Genomic DNA, 24,702 nt, shown 5'->3' with positions numbered 1-24,702 from the left:
GATGATTCAGGCTGCTGTTGTAAAGGGCTCATTTCCTTATGACGTTAACATGGCTTTACTTACTGTTTTACCTAAACCAAATAAGGACCCCACCTCATGCAATAACTATAGACCTTTAAGTATCTTATGTGCCGAAGTAAAGGCTTATGCTAAGGTTTTGGCTACCAGGATGGAGACTTACATGACTAAACTAGTGCACTGCGATCAGACTGGTTTTATAAAATCTCGTCTTGCCAGTGACAACATTCGCAGATTACTCCATGTCTTACATTTTTCAAAGGATATTCAAACACCCTGTGCAGTGTTGTCCCTTGATGCTGAAAAAGCCTTCGATCGGCTTGAATGGCTATATCTATGGGAAGTTCTTAAAAGGCTTGGCTTTGGCAAAAATTTTATCCAGCTGATTATGGTTCTTTATGCCAACCCTTCCGCAATGGTGACAGCGAATGGCATTTTGTCCTCCCCAATATCTATATCAAGGGGGTCCCGCCAGGGATGCCCCCTTTCCCCCCTTTTATTTTCTCTCTCCTTGGAACCGCTAGCCCAAAAAATAAGACAGCATCCACATATTGTCCCTGTTTCCTTTTGTAACACACATCATTCCCTCTCTTTATTCGCGGATGACATACCGGTACTTCTTTATGTTAATAATGTTCCCTCATCTGTACCTCATATCTTGGATGCTTTTACCCAATTCAGCCTTATTTCTGGATACAAAATTAATTGGTCTAAGTCACAGTTAATGTCCATCAACTCATCTCTAGACCCATCTATGCTTCCATCTCATATTCCTGTGGTTAAATCTTTTAAGTATCTTGGCATTGAAATCTACCCTTCCTTACAAGCTATCTCTATAAAAAAATTTCAAAACATTTTAAAACAAGTTGAAAATGATTTAGACAGATGGACAAAATTACCCAACTCTTTAGCAGCTCATGTCTCCATAATTAAAATGGATATTCTTCCTAGAGTAAACTTTTTCTCCTGCATGATACCTCTCCCCCCTTCAAATGGCTACTGGGACAATTTAAATAAAGTAATTTCCAAGTTTGTGTGGGGTGGTAAAAAACCACATATCAAATTAATCACACTACAAAGAAACAAAGATGATGGTGGCTTGGCTATTCCAAATTTTCAGTGGTACTTCTGGTCCTATGTGTTACGTCCAGTATCAACATGGCTTGATGCTGATGCCCAAGTCTCTTGGAGACCAATAGAGGAAAACATCGCACATCCCCACCAATTGCAGGATCTTGTTTATTCAGCTTTACCCTCGAAGCTCGCTAAACGCCAGCTGGGTCCAATCATATCCTTTTTATTATCCACATGGCGACAAGTTGAGGGTCTTACTCAGACATCACTGAAATGGCACAAGAATAGCCCCATATTTAATAATTACAACCTTATTACTGGTGGAGCTCCTTTTCAGTTTCCACAATGGTCAACAAAAGGCATTCATACCATTTCTGACATTTGGAACAATTTGGGAATGAGGGCATTTGATGACTTGGTCTCAGAGCATAATATTGCCAGAAGCTCGTTCTTCTTCTACCTCCGACTCAGATTAGCAATGCGTACATATGGTGTCCCATGGGGAGTAGCCCTAAAAATCCACTCCCTTCACTCGCTGCTGGACACTAAAGGATGTACTAGGGGCTTAGTGTCGAAGTTATATGTTCTTTTAAACAACAGGAGCGAACTTCTGTCAGTTCAGGAAGCTTGGAGGAAGGATCTTGGCTCCCCTGAGGATGACATCTGTTGGGCCACAGTCTGGAGTAATTTGGATCTCACCTCCAAAAATCCTAACCACGAATTAATACATTTTAAATTTTTACACAGGCTATATCTGACTCCTAGGAAACTTTATTTGATGAAAGTAGCGCCCTCTCCTAAGTGTGAACTCTGCCCTTCTGGCGAGACAGGTTCTTTTATGCATATGTATTGGGAATGTCAGGGAGTTGTATATTTCTGGAGGATGATTTGTGCAACCTTATCTGATTTGTTTAATTTAAGGATACCATACAACCCAAAGTTGCTACTTTTGAATGATACCTCCTCTCTAACTCTCTCCTCTTCTCAAAAGCTACAACTATTTGTCTGCCTGACAGCCGCAAAAAAAATGTTGTCGCTTCGTTGGCAACCTCCCCACTCTTTATCCACTAGTCAGTGGTTGAGATCTGTATTGGATATATTACATTTGGAACTATCAGTGGCAAGAATGCATAACGCCAAACAATCCACTATCTATGTTTGGACGTCCTTCATTGACAAAGTAAGACACCTTTGTACAGACTTTTAGTCACAGACCCAGGCATCCAGAACCTTATTTATTTTTGTATAATTATCCTGGTTTCTCTCACCTTAATATTATCTGTCTTCTTGCATTTCTTCCATATTATACATTGTTATTTTATGTCATTTGCACTCTTTTGTTCAATCTGTCTCTGATATAAATAGGCCAGAATAAGTTATGAAATGCCGCTGGGGGAGGGAGGGGGATTGTTCTTAGTTTGTGCTTGTACTATGTCTTTTCTATTCCTAAAACTTCAATAAAAATTGTTAACAAAAAAAGAGTCGTGTCTAACTTAGCACCAGTTTGTCAATATTTTATTTAAGTTGAGAGGACCAGTAATATAATTGTAGGTTTGGGAGGGATAAACCTCCCAAATCTTTTGGCATAGTAAGTTTAGAGAAACTGACTCGCTGATGTTTATTGCTCCATATGAATTTAGAGATATGAGTCCTAATAGAGTTGAAAAATGATTGTGTAAGGTAAGATGGCAAATTTTGAAAGAGATACATAAGCCGAAGGAGGATATTCATTTTTATAATATTCTTCCAAGAGGAGAGATTGGCATGGAGATCCACCTTTTCAAACCATTTTTAATTTTTTGAATCAGAGGGGAGTAGTTATTTTCAAATAAATAATTCAAGTCTGGGGAAATAAAAATGCCCAAATACTTAAAACCTCTCTCTGATAACAGGAAAGGTGACTGGACAGGGTTGTCTGAGGGGATATTAAAAGGTAAGGCATTAGATTTGCTTAGGTTAATTTTATAACCAGACAGAAGACTAAAGGTAGATATAGAATTCAAGACTGCAGGAATGAATTCATGAGGTTTCATAAGATACAATAAAACGTCGTCGGCAAACAAAGAAATAATATGTTTATCTCCACCCACCATGACTCCAGTTATATTAGAATTAGATCTAACGGCCTCAGCCAGGGGTTCAATAAAGAGCGTGAACAGGAGAGGGGACAGGGGGCAACCCTGCCTACAACCTCTGCACACAGGAAAACTATCCGACATGAGGCCGTTAGTGTTAACCCTTGCAACTGGGTCTGAGTAAAGGGTTTTATTATGTTAATGAATTTAGAGCCTAGACCAAATTTATTCAATACAGAAAAAAGAAAAGACCATTCTACTCAGTCAAAGGCCTTTTCGGCATCTAAGGAAACAATCAACGCTGGATCTTTGTTGTTATTGATAAGATGAACAATATTTAAAGCACATCTTACGTTGTCAGAACCATATCTAGACTTCACAAATCCTGTCTGGTCTGGTTTAATAATTTTAAGGAGCACTCTTTCAAGTCTACGAGCAAGTACTTTTGCTATAATTTTATCGACATTAAGAAGGCTAATGGGTCTGTAAGAAGAACATTCAAGTGGATTTTTATCCTTTTTTAAAAGTAAACTAATAGAAGCCTGACTCCAAGAGGGGGCTTTCTGTAGTTTTAACAGTTTGGAAAAATTGAAATCAGTTTACCTTTGCACAGTTTTGAATGCAATCAGTCAATTGGCCCAAGTCGAGAGAACTCCTGTGGTCTGTAGGTTTTATGACTGGAGATAAGTGCTCTCTCATTTACATTGTCATGCACACCATTCTAAGCGTCAGAAAGGGCTCAAGTGCTGACACAGAAATTCACATTTGCTCTTGTGAGGAAGAGAATCTAATCACTGAGTCGATTTCAATGTACAACTTGCAATTACACTTTTTCTCAGATATAAATAATAATGCATTTGAGTTTGCCATGGCTAAGCAAATGTGTAACAGTTTTAAACAAATGAGCTATAGATTGTAATTATCTGTTTCTTTTGTGGTCTTTCACAGCAACGAGATCCTCACAAACGAAGTTCAGAAGACTCAAAAGTAAGATTTTGGTCATGGTTCAAAAGATCTTTTAAAAATGACATAAAATGTGGCCACCTCTGGAAAGTGACTTCAGATTGCTTTTCATGTGATATCAGGATTTTTATGCTCGCTAAGAGATTTACTGTCATGTACCTTAGTGTTTCAACATAGACGCACTGAAACAGCTGTGTTGTCTAAGCTTGCATATTCTAGTCTTTGTTGTAGCCCTATAGAAGATATTCTCGCAATAAAACAACATTAGGTGTTTGTTTGTGGTCTAGGTGGACTTTTGCTGATTTTGACTCTGATACATTAGTATCTAAAGATGATGGTGTACTAAGTGTACTAATTCATTCTCTGAAGTCTTGCTTGAGTAGAATAAAATCCTTCTTTTAGTTTGAAGTAGACCACTTCAGGCAATCAAGTGCTACATTTTCAACAGCTCTAGATCGATTTTTATTTTTTATTTATGGAGATGTTCATATAGATTTAGTTCAACATTTTTGGCATATACACTGTTTCACTTTCTCTCCAATGGTGAGCTGAGAAGATTGATACTAGTTTGTGTTTGTATCAAGATGTGGTTAGCTTGGCTTAGCATTATGAGGAGAGGAGAAAACTGCTAGCCTAACACAGTACATGTTACAAAAAATACCAACATGATGACACCTCACTATTTACTAATAACTAATTAGTTTAATGTACACCATAAAAGACAGCTTATAGATGTCAGTGGCATTATTGCACTTGCACTGTTTCTTGCCAAGCAACAGCCAGGCACAATGTTGTTTATTTGTGTTTAAGAACATAAAATACAGATTCCTAAAATACAGGGAATACTTTACCATAAAAAGACAATAGTTAGTTAAGGTTAATTTCTGCCCTCTGCTACCAGTCATTATGCTAAGCTAGGCTTAACCTCATGAAATGAGTTAAGAGTTCAGTCAGTCTTATTGTTTTGCCTGGACAAATAGTCTAAAAGTTCTAAACCAAATGATAAAACAGCAAACATCTTTCATGTAGCTATCTGTGGTACACTATTTATGTTTCAGGCAATGAAGATAAAGCTATGAATATGTTCAAGGTCCTCTGAATACTGACAGAAAATCATTGCACTTCCCTAATACGTGCGCCACTTGACAGGGATTCCCATTATTTTCTGTTAAAATGTATTAGTTTTGTGAACATTCAGTCGAAATACCACTACCACAAAATTACTCATGCAGATGAAGTGATGCATTTCATACTTAGGTAATTCCTATATTTGCAATCAGTTAAACATAAAATATTTAAATTCATAGTAGAAAATAATGTCGGCTCTTGTAAGTGTAGTCAAAATTATTATAAAGGAAATGTTTTGTCAGACAGGAGTAGGAATTGCCCTGGCATTAAGCCTTCTTTTTTTTTTTTACAATCCTTGATTTACTTTTTACTTTTCTTTTACTGTAAAGCACTTTGTGATTTTGTTTATCTGTGCAAAGTGCTATATAAATAAACTTTACTTACTTGATTTACATTTTTGTCAGTACTCATAAAGTAGTAAATTTATATTTTCAGCCTTATCTTTTATTATGCTCTGAGAAACTGAACGGAGTCCATTCAGTGTATGGAAGAAGGCATTGATCATTTTGTCTTTTTGCTATTCCTTGGACAGGTAATGGTAATGCAGGAGGGCTCAACCTCCCTGTTCGGCCAGCACCTCAAGCTGCCTACACTTCCCAACAGCTCGCTGACGTCCTCCTTCTCTGACCCAAAGAAGAGCAAAAGCTTCTATGGATCAAAGGTCAGTCTTATTTTCAGGTACAGCCTATGGCTAAAGAGCCATTTTCTTTTGGCAACACCCAGTCTTGAAACGTTTCACCCCTTCAAAGTTTCCAGGTCATAATACCCCATATATTTGACAGGTTGTCCAAAATATCCATTATATTTAAACTCCCAGGATTTCAAAGACATCCAACTTTATAGACAATTTTATACAATAGCCTTGTATAAAATAAAAAAGGAAGGTAGGAGGAAAAGGCGACAGCAGCTACCCGTGACGCTTAAAACATCTCTGGAGCCACAAAATGTAAAATATGTCAATACACTGGCATTTGTTTTTATTAAGCATTATTTTTAGTCTCTTTAAATGGTGTCATTTAAGAGCCACGTTAGGAGAGGCACAGTTCAAATGGAAAAGGTTTACGCACGCACGCACGCACGCACGCACGCACGCACCAACTTTCTCTATAGCCTTCTTTCTTCCCAGGTATTAGAACACATTAGGTATTTTTGTATTTTGTTGTCATTATGCTATCACAGCTGCAGTATTTAAAATACAAGACAATGCACAGACAAAAAGTAACATCATTAAAGTACATGAATGAGTATTGATGAAAAAAATATACGCAGAAATGCATTTTAATGTATAGCATTGTGATTTATACATATGATGCAGAGTTTGATGATGCTGGCCACCCATTGTATGGTGTTTGCCACAACTGTACTAAATAAACAGTATTGCAAAATATTGTTTTATGTTTCTGTAATGGTTAGTCTGCCAGTATGCGTAAGGTCTTTAATCAAAATGATATCTTTATTGCTAAAATATAAATATTGTTATCCATGATTTTTCTAATTGAATTTTTCTTACAAAAAAGAAAAAATAATAAAGCGCGTTATTTTTTGATTGACATGTCAAATTACACTTTTTCGCTTGCATTTCTGAACAGAAAAATGTGTTTTAGTGGCTGTATGTTATTTTTGATCAATTTCTGACTTCTCAGAGAATTCCAATGTGGTGGGTCAAATTTGGGTATAAAAACGTGAATTCATTTAGAAATTTTTCAATCCTGTTTAAACTAGTGAAGCATAGAGAACTCACTGAGAAAGACAGAGTCCAAATTAAAGCACTTCTTGATGCTGGACGGTAGGCTTGGGTGGTATCCAAATTTTGATACCGTCAAACATCCTTCACATTTTACCGGGGTAAACGGTATTACCGTGACTATTATTGTTACTGGCTTGTGTCAGAAATTGAATACTCGCTGCAGTGAGTGGGTGGTTGATTCGGAGATGCGTCTCCATGACAACCCATGGCAACAAATTTAATTCTCTGCCAGGGTGGCTCTAGTTACCCTTGGTAAGCCTCGAGGTTGGATGTTCCTAAAACTGGCCGACGAATCACCATGAAGTGTAGTCAGAGGGCGCGACGATTCTGACAGAAACAACCGGAAACAACTAGCCTAGCTGTGCTAGACAACCCACGGCAACGAATTTAATTCTCTGCCAGGGTCCACAACAAAAACGTCAACAGTCGTTGAGCTCCATTAGCACTGACTCTGAATAATCTTTCTGTTAACATGTCTGTAATATACTTGAGCTTCACCCATTGACTGTATAAATAAGGCTTCACCGAACTACCGCATCCTCTGATTTCCGGTGCTCTAGGAACTACGTCAGCCTATTTGTTGCGCTGATTGGTTGTATACCTACCCAATTGCTGCAGAGTGATTTGAAAGACAACCTTTTAGCCCGCCTCCCTCCCTGTCGAGAGTTCCTAGACCCTTGTGTCTTCAGAGCTGGGTCTAGCGCGGCTAGGCTACTAAAACATAACTGTTTAAGTAAAACTGATAATTCAACCACACATCAGTGCTACTGGCCTTTATTGTAAATTAAGAGTGGCTGAACCATACAGTCACACTAACCCAGCAGCTACACCCCTCTTCTCTCTTCCTCCCCGAACCTACTACTGCCGTCTTCCTCACTCGCACTGCATTCAGGGTCGCTCGGACATCTCGCTCTCCCCCTCTCTCACACACACACACACACACACACACACACACACACACACACACATGCTGTTCTCTCTTCCTCTCTCATAACGGAGTCACACGCTCTCATAACACTTATCTCCTGTATAAGAGCATTGCATTTTTTTCATGACGGTATTGGAACTGATACCGCTGCTATTTTTAAACACCGGCAGTATACCTTATTACCGTAATACCGCCCAAGCAGTGTTGTTTTCGTTAACGATGACAATGACGAAATTATTTCGTTGCCGCTCCTTTTTTCATGATGAAAACGAAACGATGACGAAATAAACGTGGCTCTCTGATGACCAAAACATGACGAGACGTGTGCTAGTTTTCGCTCAAGAGACGAGACTGGACGAAAACATTAATGGATGGTCACTAAGATGTCCAAAAATGCACGACGGTTCTGCCTTTTGTGCTGTAATGTGTCTATCGAAAGTTACAAATTGTTAGCGATGTAGCTGCGCCTGCGTGCTGTACTTGTACAATGACTGGCCACGCACGCACAGCACACCTCACACACAGATTTTCAATGGACCATGGCAGCGTCAGGGGTCGGTGGGAGGAAAAAACGGGACGACCTGTGGAAATAATTTGAATACCATGCAGCAGAAAGAAAAACGGAATGTGTTGTTGGAGTTGAAGAAGATGGTAAATGTTGCTACAAACTTGGTGGCAAGAATACGACGAATCTTAAGCGGCACCTGAAGGCACACCATGCTGACATTTTTTCGAAGGTAAGTTACAACAAGTCCTGTGAACATACGGTGTTAGTCGAGAGTTGGCTTGTGATAAATATCATAGTATGCTAAAAGTTTTGCACGTAACTCCTGACGCACATAGGCTGATAACATGAGGCTAATGTTAGCTTGTTTTCACTAATGTCAATTGATTATCACGTGTGTTACTTTCAGGTGTTGAATGTGCAGGGATTTTTGGCCGGGCAGCAAATTTGATGCGTTGGCATTGACTCATGTTGGGGTGACTGTCTGAAACTTAAAATGTGATCTCTGTGTGTTTACTTTGTCTTTTTAACAGTTATTATCAGTTAGTTTTTTGATTGTTTAGGTTTTAAGCAATTAAATACTGACATATGATATCTTAGAAGGACCTAGCTGCCTTGGCAAGGAAGATGAAGACAGACATGGACAAGCGGGTTAGCTGCTTTCTTGATCACACTGACTAATTTTTCACCACTCACTGCTGCTGCATGTTTTCTTGACCCAACAGTTGCATCTGAAGCACTCCTTGAAAATGATGATGCACAAATTGAGGTGCTTCTGGGAAAAGTAGAAGATTACATTGCTCAATTGGTGCCACCAGTAACATGGGAAGAGGAGGCTGAAGACGAAGAGCCAGTGGAGTGCGACCAAGAAAGAGGAACCAGAGAAAGCGGTCCAGATTCAAATTCTTGTCAAAAGCAGGCCGGCCATCCTGGCCTAGCCTCTCAAAGCCGTGTGTCAAGGAGGAAATTAAGAATTTCAAGGAACACTTATCACAGCCTGTAAATGAAGAGACTGCTCTTGAATTTTGGGCTGCACAGGGAGATTCTGTTTATCCGAGCCTGAAAACCTATCGCCTTAGATCTTCTTGCAATGCCAGCATCTCAGGCATTTGCTGAGAGGGTCTTTAGCATTACAGGTGACCTCAGTTGTGGTTGTTGAAACAGAGCAAAGGCCATTTTTGAGCGAATTGCCTTCCTCAAACTGAATCGAGGTCGATTTGTTGTTGCTAGATTTGTTAACAGCAAGCTGTTACTACTATTAGCACAGATGCAGACTGTGATTGTGATCGCACCTCCTGTGAGACTGCACTAGGGGGTAGAGGCCCCCCTCTATTGATGTTGCTAAACGTTGTTGTTTCTATTTGTTCCTGCTTTAAAGACCCAAAACAGTGTTTACAGTTTTGTTTTTTTTGTTTTTTTTAGCATTCAGGGGTTAACCATTTTACTTTATGTTCCAAAATTTCAAGTGGGAGGTTTGTTTCATATTTAATGGTATAACTTAAAGCCTACCTCAATGTACCTAATTTATTACTTTTTTCAGACTGTCATGCGTGTTACTGTTATACATACTGTAGAGTGTGCAGGGATTTTTGTCCGTTGCTTTAATGTATAAATGAGTTTGTTCTGTCTTATTTTTACACAGAAACTCTAAAAAATAAACCCGCAAGTCCTGAAGAAGGAATATCTTTGTTGGCTTTTTTGTAGTAATGAACATTGATTCCACTGTCATTTTATCAGTGAGGTTAATAATACGTAATTTGTTAAAAGGCTAATACGTCTAGACTAAAACTAGACTAAAACCTTTTGAGTTTTCGTCGACTAAAACTGGACTAAAACTATCACTTATAGAAATGACTAAATTGTGACTAAATAGAATAAGGATTTCGTCTAAAAGACTAAGACTAAATCTAAATTGGCTGCCAAAAACAACACTGCGCCCAAGCCTACTGGATGGTCTTTGAGACAAATACGGCAAGACATAGTGTTCTCACAGTATGGTCAAGTATGCCTTGGACTCCATTGCTGAAACTGATATTTTCAAAATGCGCCAAGGAAGAGGCCGAAAACGAAAGCTAACTGAAGCAGATGTCAAGCACTGCACTCAATGACTAAAATTTTCCAGGGAGCACAAACACTGGACTGGAGATGACTGGAGGAAGGTGCACTGGTCCAAGTTTCAACTTTTCGATCAGCATAGTCGCGTTTTTATCCTCAGAACAGCTGGAAAACTTTTGATGCTAGATGCATTGCACCCACAGTGAAACATGGTGGAGATTCCATTATGGTTTAGCAATCCATTTGTGGAAACAGCATGGGCGAATTATTTCAAATCTATGGTATCATAAACTAGAAGGTCTTCCACAACATCTCAGTGCATCAGGGAATCCCTTCTTGATTGAACCTGACTGGTTGCGGACAGTGACTCCAAACATACTTCAAAGCTGTACAGAGGCTACTTAACAAACACAACAGAATCTGGAGTACTGGAACTGATGGATTTGCAAAGTCCAGACTTGAACCCTATTGAACAGATCTGGGATTTATTGACTTCAAAAGTAGATCACACAAAAGTTCCATCCAAAGCAAGTCTTTAGGAGTCGCTAGAAGCTATTTAGAACTCAATAACAAAAGAGACTGTTGAAAAGTACGAAGAGTAAAAGAAAGAATGCAAGCTGTTATCAGGGCCAAAAGGAGGTCATACAAAGTATAAAGATTGTTGGTCAATATATGTGAATAAGGACTATTTAGTTGTTTCAGTGTGTTATTTGCCAAATAAATAACAGTGTAATTTTTAGTTTGAAACAAGTTTTTGACACATTTTTAAAAATATGTGTTTTCTCATTTTTATGACAGGCGGTTGAATAAATTTGTTGCTATACGTATAACTGCTATACGTATAACAGTCTCAAGACTGGCGTAGCTAAAGATGCGTGTTCACAGGATCAGTCAAATTCTAGCATCCCATTGTCTATGTGAAACGCACCTCTTTGCATGTTGGTTGCGCTGTGGTGTGTATCCCCGGAACTAAAAAACAGGGCAGGGAGTGGAGGTCTGGCGCACTACGAAACTTTCATTTAACGTCTAAACTTGCCATCGTTTAACTGAAACGAGGACAGATTCAGCAGCTTATTTCTTGCCTCAGATGCTTTCAGAAATACTTTTTCCTGAACAGTTTTTATAACAAAGGAGGAAATGAGGCTGTTTTTTTCTCGCGGCACGTTTCCATTAAAAAAAACACAGTCCTGTGGACACTTAGCTTTAGCTCTGGTGCTTGCAGCAACATGTTTTATACTGAGGTGATGCCGTCGGTTTGAAGTGCTGCAGTGATAAGCAAACTCTTTGTTGTACAATTTGCACACAACCATGCTTTTAGCCAAGCTGCCATCAGGCAAATTTTTAAAGAAAACTTTCTGCCCAACAAGCCAAGCAGTGCGGTCTCATCTTCAGTCGCTATTCACCAAACTTTCTTGTGCACTGATTCATGCCATTTAACAAATAATTGTTTTTGTAATTAATTAATCAAGATGAGTCCATCAAAGTCCCAGCTCTGATATGTACATATCAGTAGTGGAATGCAAATAAAAAAGTAATCGAATTAATTACAGGCTTGGTAATTAATTAATCATGATTAATCACTTTTGTCAAACTGCAATATTTGACACTATTAGTTTTTCAATTTAAATAACTTGGTTGACAGTTGATTCAATGAATAGACACATACGTGTTTATGATATAAAAAATTTATAAAATTAATCCAGTTTTAAAATGGGACATATAGAAAAGCCTGCATTTAGTTAGGGTTTCCCACTGCATGGCACATAACATCAGCATAAGCAGTTCAAGGGCCCTCAAAAAATTTAAAATCCATAGATTCCTTTTGTTTTCATAGTTTTTGGGTTTGATAAATTGGATAATTTTGATGGCTCTTTTTTTGCTAATATACATTTTTATTTACAAACAAATATTTCATGAACTAAAAGTTCATATAGAAGTTATTCGAAGACAGACAGTTTTGTTGTTTAAGTTATTACTCCTCCTTGATGGCGGAGTAATAACTTAAACGTTTGTTTCATTCATATTTACAAACAAATTGTCGCCCTTCTTTATCCTTGTATATATTGAACATATTTTTGTTATTATAATTATTACTATTACTGTACATGTGGTTAGTGCTGCTTTGAGAGATGTTCCTGCTGTAACTTTGGAAATGTCCCCTGTCGTTTTATCTTGCCTGCATTTTTCATGTCTACCACATTCACAGATTACTGAAAACTCAAAGTGCAATTGTAGCAATTATAGTTAACGTTTTTAGACTTGTTGGAAACTCAAGCACTTTCAGTGTCTTCTAAAGTGGTATATTACGGGATGGCTACACCGTTTTCCGGTACCAGGACTGTTGTAGCTAATGTCTGATGATAACAGCAATATGTTTTGTATTGAGGTGCTATCATCAGCTAGAAGTACTGCAGTGATAATAAACTCTTTGTTGCACTGTTTGCACACAATCACGCTTTTATCCAAGCTGCCATCATGAAGATTTTTTAAAGAAAACTTTCTGCCCAACAGGCTCACTGCAGTCTCATCTTCCTTCATTGTTTACCAGGCTTTCTTGTACGCTGACATCACTACATTGTATCTTCTTCACAGCTGTCAACAGGCTTTAGATTTATTTTTGCTATCTACTGGGCGGGATTTTGCATCAGTGTTCCCGGTGTGCCAGAAATTAGAGAACTGAGAAAGGTGTAAATGTGTTATTTTTTAATGCGTTGTTTTTTCTGTAGTTAATTAATTGAGGTGTGTATGTGTGTGTGTGTGTGTGTATATATATGTGCATATATATATATATTAGGGCTGGAACTTTAACGCATTAAATTAATGCGCATTTAATCGCACCTTTCTCAGTATTTTCATTTATGGCACACCGGTAACGCTGATGAACACTCCAGCCCAGTAGGTAGCGGTAATTAACCTAAAGTCTGTCTGCTGCATACAATCTATGGTCTGCAGTGAAGAAGATACACAGTTCACAAGGAGGTTTGATGAAGAGGGAAGAAAGATGAGACCACATTGTGCTTGTTGGGAGGAAAGTTTTCTTTTAAAAATCTTCCCTATATCAGCTTGGATAAAAGCGTGGTTGTTGACAAATTGTGCAACAAAGAGTTTTCTGATCACCGATGTAAAACACTCAATGTTAAAACATGTTGCTGGTTAGCACCAGAGCTAATGTTAGCTGCAACAGTCCTGCTAACGGCTAGGGTGTAAACATCCCATAACAGTTTAGTGGAACATACTGAAAGTGGTTTAATTTACAAAAAGTCGTAAAATGTTGAATATAATCGCTTTACAGTTTTTTTCAATTGCTAACAAGCATTGGTCCAAACTGAAGTCACATGTTCAAAACTCTTAACACAGCCTGCATTTCCATCATGCATCTCAACTAAATGGTTAATCTCATCCCCAAAACTGTTTCTCACCAACAAAACACTTAATTCATGTTTGAAAATAAGCTCATTCAACCACAAAACTAGCAAATAGTCTCACTTTGGAAATAAACAGTCACTCTTGGCACGCTGAATTACAAAATACTAACAACAGAGAGCACTACATGAAATAAATTGTAATCTTTAAAGTTTGAATGATTTCTTTTTAGATCAGTGTTTTATTATAAAATAAGATCTTTGCATTTGAGTGTTCTAAATTATTGTGATATATTGCAACAAGAATGAATCGGAGAATGCAGCAGTTTACTTCAAAAACATTGACGTATTTTCTCTGTGCCTTTGCATAGGTACTTTGGGACCTTACAAAAAATAAAAAGAATCTCAGAATTCAGGGGGGCAGAATAGAAATCAAGAGATAAAATTCAAAAACCAACAATACATGTATACTGTAACATTTACAACCTGTCGTCTGCATTTGGACTCATGTTTCCATCCATGTCACATCTCATGTCTTCTCTGGAGATGCATTGTGGGTAGAACCTTTTTGAGTGTCTCCTTTTATATGATTTCTGATGAGGCCAAACACAGATCACTTGAATCGGTTTTCAGCTGACAATTACACTCAGCTGTGTTTGGAATTCGCTAATCTTTTTATTTATTTTGTTGTCAATATTTTAATATGATTTTCCATATACTTCAATGTGGCTGCAGCAGAAATTTTTGTGCCAAAGAGGCAGAGCCTTGACAGAGTAATAAGTTAAACCACAAAAATGTCTGTCTTTTAATAACTGAATTAATAATAATTAATAAATTTTTAGCTTTATATATATACACACAGTCCCTGACAAAAGTCTTGTCACTTATCCAAATTGTAGGAACAACAAATAACAACTTGACTTGTAGTTGATCAGTTGCAATCAGAAATGGCTCATATTAATGGCTACATCCTCTAGATTGTATTTATTATCCCAAAATAAAGTTTTGTGTCATTCATTCAGTTTTATCATTTAATTAGGACAGAAAGGTCAGATTTTGCTTGGACAAAAGTCTTGACACATGCAAAAACAATATAGAAATTATACATATACTTTATTTTGAATACACAAATGTGCTACAAAAACATCAGAACATAAAGTCATGATGCCTTTCAAAAAATAATTAATATCGTGTATGACTCCCATGAGCTTGGAGAACTGCATCCATACATCTCACCAATGACTCAAATAACTTATTGAAGTCATCTGAAATGGCAAAGAAAGCAGTCTTGCAGGACTCCTAGAGTTCATCAAGATTCTTTGGTTTCATCTTCCAAGCCTCCTCCTTCATCTTACCCCAGACATGCTCAATAATGTTCATGTCTGTTGACTGGGCTGGCCAGTCCTGGAGCACCTTGACCTTCTTTGCTTTCGATGTGCAGGCTGAAGTATGAGAAGGAGCACCATTTTGCTGCAGAATTTGCCCTCTCTTGTAGTTTGGAATGTAATGGGCAGGAAGAATTTCTTGATATTTCAGGCTTTTGATGTTGCTATCCACTTTGCAGATCTCACATACACTCCCATACTGGATGTAACCCCAAACCATGATTTTTCCTCCAGCAAACTTGACTGTTTTCAAGGTGAATCCCTCCATGCGGGTTCCAACAGGTCTTCTGCAGTATTTGTCAATTGGGATGCAGTTCAATGGATGATTCATTGAAAAAATCAACCTTCTGCCACTTTTCCATTGTCCATCCTTTCTGCAAGCTGTGGGTCTTGGCAAATACAACACAGTTTTTTTGTTGTCTTCTGTTTAATGCTGGTTTATGGGCACTAATTTGGCCATGGAGACCACCACGTGACAGAATTAGACAAACTGTTCTAGTAGATACAGGGGTCTCTGGTGACCAGTTCACGTGTAGCTCTGCTACAGTTGAAAAGGGGCTGATCCTGGACTGTCGAAGTAACAAACGGTCTCCTGTAACAGTTGTCTTACAGGGTCTGCCTGACCTGGGCTTGTCATGAACATCACCAGTTTCTTCAGATCTTTTTCTTATCCTCTCCACTTGATGTTTAGATGCATTAAAGATGTCTGCCACTTCAGCAGCAGACTTGGTCTTCACGCTCTTGATGATCAGCACTTTGGTCTGTGGTTGAATCTTTGGCATGTTGTCAGAGGTCAGGGTGCATTTCACATGAGGGTCTGGTGTGCTGGGGTTCTTTTTATGCACACGTGGTAATGTGTTTGTTACATTATTTGTCACAGGTGAAGCTCTAATCTGTGATTGGTTGAATCTTCTAAAGACAGGACAAGACTTTTGTCCTTGCAGAAACAGATGTTATGGGCTTTACCAAGCTGTGAACATCAGGGCACTTCTTGACGGTTTCATTTTGCACCCAGTTATTAATGTGACAGCCCTTGGCATTAAAATGAATCATTTTTTGTGACAACTAATTGATTAGAACTAAAATTATGTGCCATTTAAAGTTACTATATCCTTATGCGACACGGCTTTTCGCAAACATTTGTGAAAGAATGGGTCACTCAGGAGCTGAGTGAATTCCAGCGTGAAACTGTGATCGGATGCCACCTGTGCAACAAATCCAGTCGTGACATTTCCTCGCTCCTAAATATTCCACACTCAACTGTCAGCTGTATTATAAGAAAGTGGAAATGTGTGGGAACGACAGCAACTCAGCTGCCAAGTGGTAGGCCACGTAAACTGACGGAGTGGGGTCAGCGGATACTGAGGCGCGTAGTACGAAGAGGTCGCCAACTTTCTGCAGAGTCAATTGCTATAGACCTTCAACTTCATGTGGCCTTCAGATTAGCTCAAGAACAGTGCTTCAGCAGAGAGCTTCATGGCCGAGCAGCTGCATCCAAGCCATACATCACCAAATGCAATCGGATGCAGTGGTGTAAAGCATGCCACCACTGGACTCTAGAGCAGTGGAGACGCGTTCTCTGGAGTGATGAATGGCGCTTGTCCATCTGGCAATCTGATGGACGAGTCTGGGTTTGGCGGTTGCCAGGAGAACGATACTTGTCTTGCTGCATTGTGCCAAGTGTAAAGTTTGGTGGAGGGGGAATTATGGTGTGGGGTTGTTTTTCGGGAGCTGGGCTTGGCCCCTTAGTTCCAGTGAAAGGAACTCTGAATGCTTCAGCATACCAAGACATTTTGAACAATTCCATGCTCCCAACTTTGTGGGAACAGTTTGAAGCTGGCTCCTTTCTCTTCCAACATGACTATGCACCAGTTTACAAAGCAAAGTCCATAAAGACATGGATAACAGAGTCTGGTGTGGATGAACTTGACTGGCCTGCACAGAGTCCTGATCTCAATCCGATAAAACACCTTTGGGATGAATTAGAGCGGAGACTGAGAGCCAGGTCTTCTCGTCCAACATCAGTGTGTGACCTCACAAACACGCTTCCAGCAGGATGGTCAAAAATTCCCATAAACACACTCCTAAACTTTGTGGAAGCTGTTCTAGCTGCAAAGGGTGGACCGACGTCCAATGGCGCCACCAGGCGGTGTCCTGGGGTGGCCCCTACAAATCTGCTGGCCACCCCACTGGTCAGTCACAAATATCGACTGCCAGTTATGCTGCAAGGACAAGGCTCAGACGGTGCACACTTAGCCAATCAGAGGCGACAAGACGGTTCCTTCCACCTTATTTGGCTCATTGTCTCACAGTGATGTCAATCACTCATTCATTCCATTGGTTCTAAGTAGGTTGCAAACTTCGACAGCACCGATCTGAAGAGAGGACTATGACTAAGTCATAATTTCTTTTATAAAAAGAAGGGGGAGAAGTAATATTCGTCGTGACATGTGCTTTTTAAGTGCCAAAAGGTGCTGCTACAGCAACCTGTTAGAGCAGCACTGCTGTGCTTTTTGACTTATTTGAGTTAGGTAATGTTACAGTACGTAGGCACAGTCATCTAACGTCAGCTGCTTCTATTATTACTCCGCCAAGGCATGGCAGAGTTATGTGATGATCGGCGTACATTTGTCTGTGAATCTGTCTATCCATGTGCAACTTTACTCAAAAACGGAGCAACAGATTTGGATGAAATTACTTAGGGAAGGTCAGAAATGACACAAGGACCAAGTGGTTAAATTTTGGCATTGATGCGGCTTATAATGTGGATTCACGGCTTTGTTAAATATTTCCCATTGTCAGATATAGCAGTCTGCACAGCGTCACTGTAACCATGACGTGAACACTGTCTGCTACCCGCTGACAATCACATGATTGCGATCCTACTACAAATTGACCATGTTTTATCAGTTGGAAATCATACATAGAACAAATGATTAAACTGTGGGGTGTTTCTGAGTCCCATCAATTCCTGCTGACTTCTACATATTTAGGTGTAGCAAATCCCAGCCAGACACGTTAAGTTCAGCCATCAGCCTTATTTGAACACAAATTCACCTTTCTATCCTTCACTCATTTCTTCACCATAAAACCTTGTCTCCGCTAGGTGCTTATAATTTTAAACACATCCTTTGCTAGACAGCAACAGTGTGGAACCATTTTCTGTCATCTTTATGTGAATTTTCAGACTTTTTGGCAGCGTCTTCGTCTTATCAAGAAACCGCTTCTTAGACAACACTTCCTGTGCCACTGGAATGGTTACAACGTAAAAGCCCGAAATATTAAAAATACATCTTCAAAACAAAAGCATGGAGGGAACGTTTTTTTTTTTTTAACAGTAGCAAAACAAAGACTTGCCAAAAGTGATGAACCAATCAACACACCTTCATAAGTGTAATTTACACGCGGTTTTGTATCGATACATAACATGCACATGCATAACACATGCCTGTACTCAGCACAAGGTCATTGTTTAAAGATTTTATCCATTGGAAATAATACCCTCAACTCAGCAGCCCTGACAGAGTACTGCGCTCTCTAGAGAGCTAGAGTGCTTTTCTAGTATCAATTTGCAGACCATGAAGAGAAAGTCAATAGACATCTCTTTTACTTCAAGAAGAAAATTGGCCCAGGAGGAGAGAGAGAGCCTACGATTGAGCGTCAGAGGCATAGTGATGAGGAGACAGAGGAAGAAAGGAGGAAATTAACTCAAAATGTTAACTGCACTGTTATTAGTCGATGCACATTAGATCATTAATAACATTAAATATAACATAATCAAGACAACAAGTTTATCAATAGGTGCTTCCTCAAGTCTTTCTGATAGTTTTCTGCTCGCCTATATACTATAGTATAATAAAAAGATAGTAATAATAGTACTAGTAAAATAAAATTCCTGAAATTATGACTTTTTAGTTTTCCCCCACCCCAAGATTTTAAGCAGCCCCACCTGGCCACCCCTATGAAAAATTTCTGCAGGCATCACTGCCGACGTCATATTGAACCCTATGGATTAGGAATGGGATGTCACTTACGTTCATATGCGAGTCAAGGCAGGTGAGCGAATATTTTCCGCAATATAGTGTATATCTATCTATCTGTCTGTGTGTGTGTGTGTGTATGTATATGTGTATTTATATGTTTGTGTGTATGTGTGTGTATATGTATGTACAGGGTGTCCCAAAAAATGTATACACACCTTAAATAATTGTAAACTAGGTGTTTATTATAATTAGTTTAATTTTCAACATGTAAAAGAATTTACAAACATCATTGTATTGTTTTGTCACTGCCTGTTTTCAAACTGATGTCCGTTCTGGTCCAGACACTGCTGACAACGCGAAGCGATGGAATAGCACACATCATGAAACAATTTTCTTGGTATTTGTGTGCATTCACATTCAATGGTTGCTCTCAATTCAGTGACTGTTGCAGGTCTCATTTCGTAGACTTTGTCTTGTAGGTATCCCCATAATAAGAAGTCTAGTGGTGTGAGGTCTAAATGTATACACCTTTAAGCAGCTGAATACCCTCCATGTATTCAGCTACTTAAAGGTGTATGCATTTTTTGGGACACCCTGTATATGTGTGTGCTTGTATGTGTATATATACCCTTTTTTTCTTCAATTTCTTTTTTATTTTAATGCCTGCTACAACTAGCGGTACATTTGTTTAGACAGATATAGTGATAACAAATATAGCTCTCAAGAATTTAACTGATATCTAGCCATTTTCCATGATTTTCTTGATAATAACCAAAATCACTGAGGCTCTTACAACAATAGCTATGTCTGCCAAAAACAGTGCTTTTAGACATTCTGTGTTTTCTTTCTGTCTGTTTTAGTCACACGATACACACAGGAGTTAGTACTTGATTGTATAACCATTATTTTTGATGACTGGAACCATGTGTCTTGGCATGCTCTCCACCAGCTTCTAACATTGTTCTGCTGTCACAACAGCACATTCCCATTGCACAAATTCAAACAAATTTGCTTTGTTTTTGGGCTTATGGTTCTCCATTTTGCATTTGAGGATTTTCCACAGGTTTTCAATTGGAGTTAGATCTGGTGGTTGAGCAGGCCAAGGTATGGTTCCAATGTTCTGGTTCTCCATCCAGGATTTAACTGACCTTGCAATGTGGCAACGGGCATTGTCTTGTTGGAAAATCCAGTCATTGGAGGCAGGAAAGAATTTCCCAGCTGATGGAAGAAGATTGTTTAAGAGTAGCCCTGTACATGACCTGGTTCATTCATCCTTCACACAGTTGCATTTGCACTGTTCCATCCATACTGAAACAACTCCAGATCGTCACTGATCCATCCCCATGTTTTACTGTAGGGGCAAGACAGTCTGGTTTGTAGGCTTCTCCAGGCTTCCTCCTAACCAGTAATTTAGCTAGAGTGGGCATCAACTGAAAATTGGATTCATCACTGAAGAGAACCTTAGCCTAATCATCAGTCCAGTCCTTGTGATCCCCAGCAAAGAGTAACCAGGCTTTCTTCTGGCTACGGTTGATGAAGGGCTTCTTCTGTGCCCTGTCTGACGTCAGACCAGCTTCAAAAAGTCAGTTTCCAACTGTCCTGCCCAAACAGATCACATTTGTCCACAGTGCCCACTCATTTTTATGGTCCCTGGAGTTCTGACGTAGATTCCTGACACAGGAACGAATAAGTGCGCGGTCATCTCATGGGGTATAAATGTGTTTCCTGCCGCAACCAGCGAGCAATTTGGTACTGCCATGTTCGGCTTGTTTGCTTCTTGATGTAATGAACGGCTGCCTAGAAGATCTTCAATTTTTTTGCTACCTGTCTCTCACTCATGCCAATTTCCAGCAGTGCCAAAATGGCTGCCTTTGTGGCTTCACATAATTCTTTTGTTTTAGGCATTGTGTGAGAGCTGACAATTACTGAGCTGTGCTACGGCTTGAATGTAAGCAGGATACCACTCAGTGCCTTTGCATGTGCAGTTCTGCTTATGGCAAGAAATGGCCTCTTATGTACCCTGGGAATACAATTAAGCTTAAGCATGTCAAATAGGACAAAATATTTTGTGTTCATTGTATTCTTCAGGTAATGTACCTTTAGTGGTACCAGTTATTTAAATGAACAAGAAATTGAAGAGAAGGGTGGTCTAATAATTTTTCCATGACTGTATATGACAGATTATTGTAACTGGCCCCACAGCGATTTACGTGAACGTAGGTCACCTGCTTACCTGCCAGTGTCACGGTGCGGATAGATTTGTTAAAAGTGCCACTTCAGTGATCTCTTCAGTGTTGACGGCCTCGAGGCACTCTGTGTCTCTTCCAAGGCAATAAATTACTCTTTTTATGTTGGTCTGCCCTGGGAGGGAAATGGTTTTACTGCAGTGGAGGAGCATGTTGAAGTTTAGAATGAGCCAGCAGCTTTACATCCTCACTCCCTTGGGGTCATTGGAAGATAGACAAAATGAATGATTTTAGAGGTGGTTGGGCAGAGTTCTAACACACCCTGTCGTCTAGACTTCTTTAATGGGTTTACTGCATTAGTGAAATATTGACAAGTAGGCTGGAGGTGAGACCCAGGGAGAAATAACCCCTGTTGTTAGAACGAATGCATTTCCTCTTTTCTCCACACTGCCCTTCGCTCTACTTCTAGGGTTGTTCATGTGAGGCTGTCGAAAAGGCCCTTTCACCTCTCTGAACAGCACTGCTCATAAGAAAACCTGAATTTGCTCTTTAAGCCTATAGTCCCATGGTTTTTGCTCACTTTGCTGTTTAGGATTATGCATTTTAAAAGTTCTACACACAGTCTGAAGTCCAAGCAACACATTATAATCACCGGAGCCCCTTTTTCTTGTGGCAAAGAAGCATTTGAACACTAATAAAGATGAATTTGAAATAAAACATTTCCCTGTTTTCATATCGAGTTATTTTCAGCAGCGAATCAGTTGTATCACAGCAATAGAAATCCATTCAATCATCAGCCAACAGTATTTTGCCTCTGCCTCATTACTGACCTAAAGTGGGATTTCCCTCTTCCTTGTGACCTAAATCCTTTGAGCACAAGTATTTTCTTTTGTTGTCTTCAGTGAATCAGTGTGATTTTACTCTAATTTCTGTGCATGACTGACGTTGCTCTCATAGTTCATACACAATCCTATAAAGTGTTAGTAATTAAAAAAAAAAAAAAAAAACAGGTTTCTTGCTACAGGGCTGTGGCTCAGGTGGTAGAGCAGGTCGTCCAATGATCGAAGAGTCGGCGGTTCGATTCCCACTCTGACCTAGTCATGTGCTGTTGTGTCCTTGGGCAAGACACTTGCCTTGCCTCCAGTGCTGCTCTCACACTGGTGTATGAATGCGTGTGAATGTCGGTGGTGGTCGGAGGGGCCGTAGGCGCGGATTGGCAGCCACGCTTCCGTCAGTCAGCCGTAGGGCAGCTGTGGCTACAAATGTAGTTTACCACCACCAGAGTGAGAATGTGTGAGTGAATAAATAATGGCTCCATTGTGAAGCGCTTTGAGTGCCCTGAAAAGCGCTATATAAATATAATCCATTGTTGTTATTATTATATTGTTCACAGCAGTTGGTTATGTGTGTTCACTGTACAGATTCGTATTTATTTGTTGATTTTAATCCATAGGATGGCTCAAAAGGAAGCGGAACTACCCTCCTCACCACCCCTACAACCACCAGCACCAACAGCAGCAGCTTCTCCAAACTCTACAAACCCTCCAAGGACCACAAAGACAAGCCTCCAAAAGACTTGAAAGAGCCCAAAAGTGCCTTCAGAGACTCTGGCTGGGAACCCAGCAAAGCCCCCAAAGAACCTTCCAGGAAACCCAAAGAGAACCAGCCACTTCGAGATATCAATCCTAAAATGGGCTTCAAGGAACCCAAGTCTTTGTCCAAGGAGCACCGGATTGAGGGAATGACTCATGGGGCAGGGCTAAACAAGCGTCTGTCCACACCTGACTGTGACGATCATATGACCAAAAAACGCAAAAAGGGATTTGTGGATTCATCGGGAAAGCAGACGTCTGGGATAGACACTCAACATTTGGATAAGAAACTTTTGAAAGATAGATCGCAGATGCGGATGAGTAAGTTACAATCAGATGGAGATGAGGCAGAGTGCAGGAAGGTGACGACACTTCCACCATTCCAGGAACTGGTGGGCCACAATGACTCTGATGTTGAGGATCAGTCAACCAAATCAGATGTAAGTAGACATATTTTGGTACTTCTAGGACATTATACTAACACTGAAACTGATTTAAGTTATGATACAATTACTCCAGGGCAACCCATGTCACTTTATTATCCTAGAGTTTTAAATAGTAGCTATTTTCACCGTTTACTAATCTAGTTTGTTTGACTCATTAAGTTGAGCATTACAGAAAATTTACTGGGAACAAAGTTGATGGCTGGAGGAAAGGTATCCAATTCTTCAGATACTTTAAGGGAGGAGAATTTATTTTGTGGTCAGTCCCTTCTTGGCATAAAAGGACTATAAAATCAAAGAACTAACAGGGAGAGAATCTTCTTTAATAGTGGTTTTGTAGGCTCTAGGGGGCTGGATAGGGGAACTGGAAGAAGGGGTGGACATCAGTAAACCTCGTGGGAGTTCAGCTGTATTTGTCTGGGTGGCCAAAGGGGACATAACTGGAGTGAAATCCAGTATATTTTCTCTAATAACAAATCACTGATTATATGCACTTCAGATATGTATCTGTAGGAAATAATGGAATGGGAATGTAGAATGTGCTCACTTCTAAAGAGAGTATCCCTCCAACTCAAGAGCAGGATTAGAAATCCTCATCTACAGTGGCTGTTGTCGTGAATAGGCTATCATTTGACTGGGTTGCCTGGTCCACACACATTTTGTGAAGACCCTCCCCATAAAGAAGGGCTGTTTTAAAACCCTACTAGTATACAAGAAAGATTTATGGTTTTACAACACTTGTGGAGAAAGGGGAGAAGCAGCCGTGAATAGCATACACTTCCCCTTTAGTGCCTTTAGCTTTTTAAAGAAGAAAAAGGCTGAGAGTTTGTGGAATAAAGGTCTAAATCCCTGTGACAGTTTTCTTTTATGCAATGGTGTTTTCAATTTTAGTCTCAAATGCTTGTATGGGTCTTTTTATGTATCTTTCTCTGTAGGGGCAACTTGTTAAGGCAAGGAAGTTATTATTTAGCACTAGCAAAACTTGGGTTCTTTTCAGGAAATGCCTTTTGAGTTTTCCCATATAGGGACTTGGGGTGGTGGGTGTGGGGGAGTTGGTGGGGGACGCGGGGTGACAAATGCCAGGTGTTTGATTCTCCCCAGGCTAGCAATCCCGGTGGCTGAGCATCGGGCTGACACAGAGTGCCGCTCTCATTTTTCATGTGACCACTTGTTTGATCTCAGTGTTTTCCACTGAGCGCTGGGCCAGAAATGACAGAGAGGAGGAAATGTGGAGTAGGTGATGACATGAAGAGAAAGC

General features: G+C 39.7%; 1 protein-coding gene across 6 annotated transcripts in view; it reads left to right on the top strand.

The window, feature by feature from the left end:
- The window catches only part of mllt3 (MLLT3 super elongation complex subunit), a 160,373-nt gene that overhangs the window by 74,847 nt on the left and 60,824 nt on the right, over positions 1-24,702 (top strand). For 3 of the 6 annotated variants that reach the window (XM_051943838.1, XM_051943836.1, XM_051943839.1), the window contains 3 exons: positions 4,116-4,154; positions 5,791-5,919; positions 22,863-23,441. In XM_051943838.1, coding sequence (XP_051799798.1) covers positions 4,116-4,154; positions 5,791-5,919; positions 22,863-23,441 — 747 coding nt within the window. The remainder of the gene's footprint in view (positions 1-4,115; positions 4,155-5,790; positions 5,920-22,862; positions 23,442-24,702) is intronic. The other 3 variants (XM_051943841.1, XM_051943840.1, XM_051943837.1) reach the window with 2 other exon arrangements.

This window comes from Acanthochromis polyacanthus, chromosome 23 (genome assembly GCF_021347895.1).
Source record: "Acanthochromis polyacanthus isolate Apoly-LR-REF ecotype Palm Island chromosome 23, KAUST_Apoly_ChrSc, whole genome shotgun sequence".
Classification (NCBI taxonomy): Eukaryota; Metazoa; Chordata; class Actinopteri; family Pomacentridae; genus Acanthochromis; species Acanthochromis polyacanthus.
Note: the sequence above shows the minus strand (reverse complement) of the source record. Positions and strands in the feature narration are given on the sequence as shown.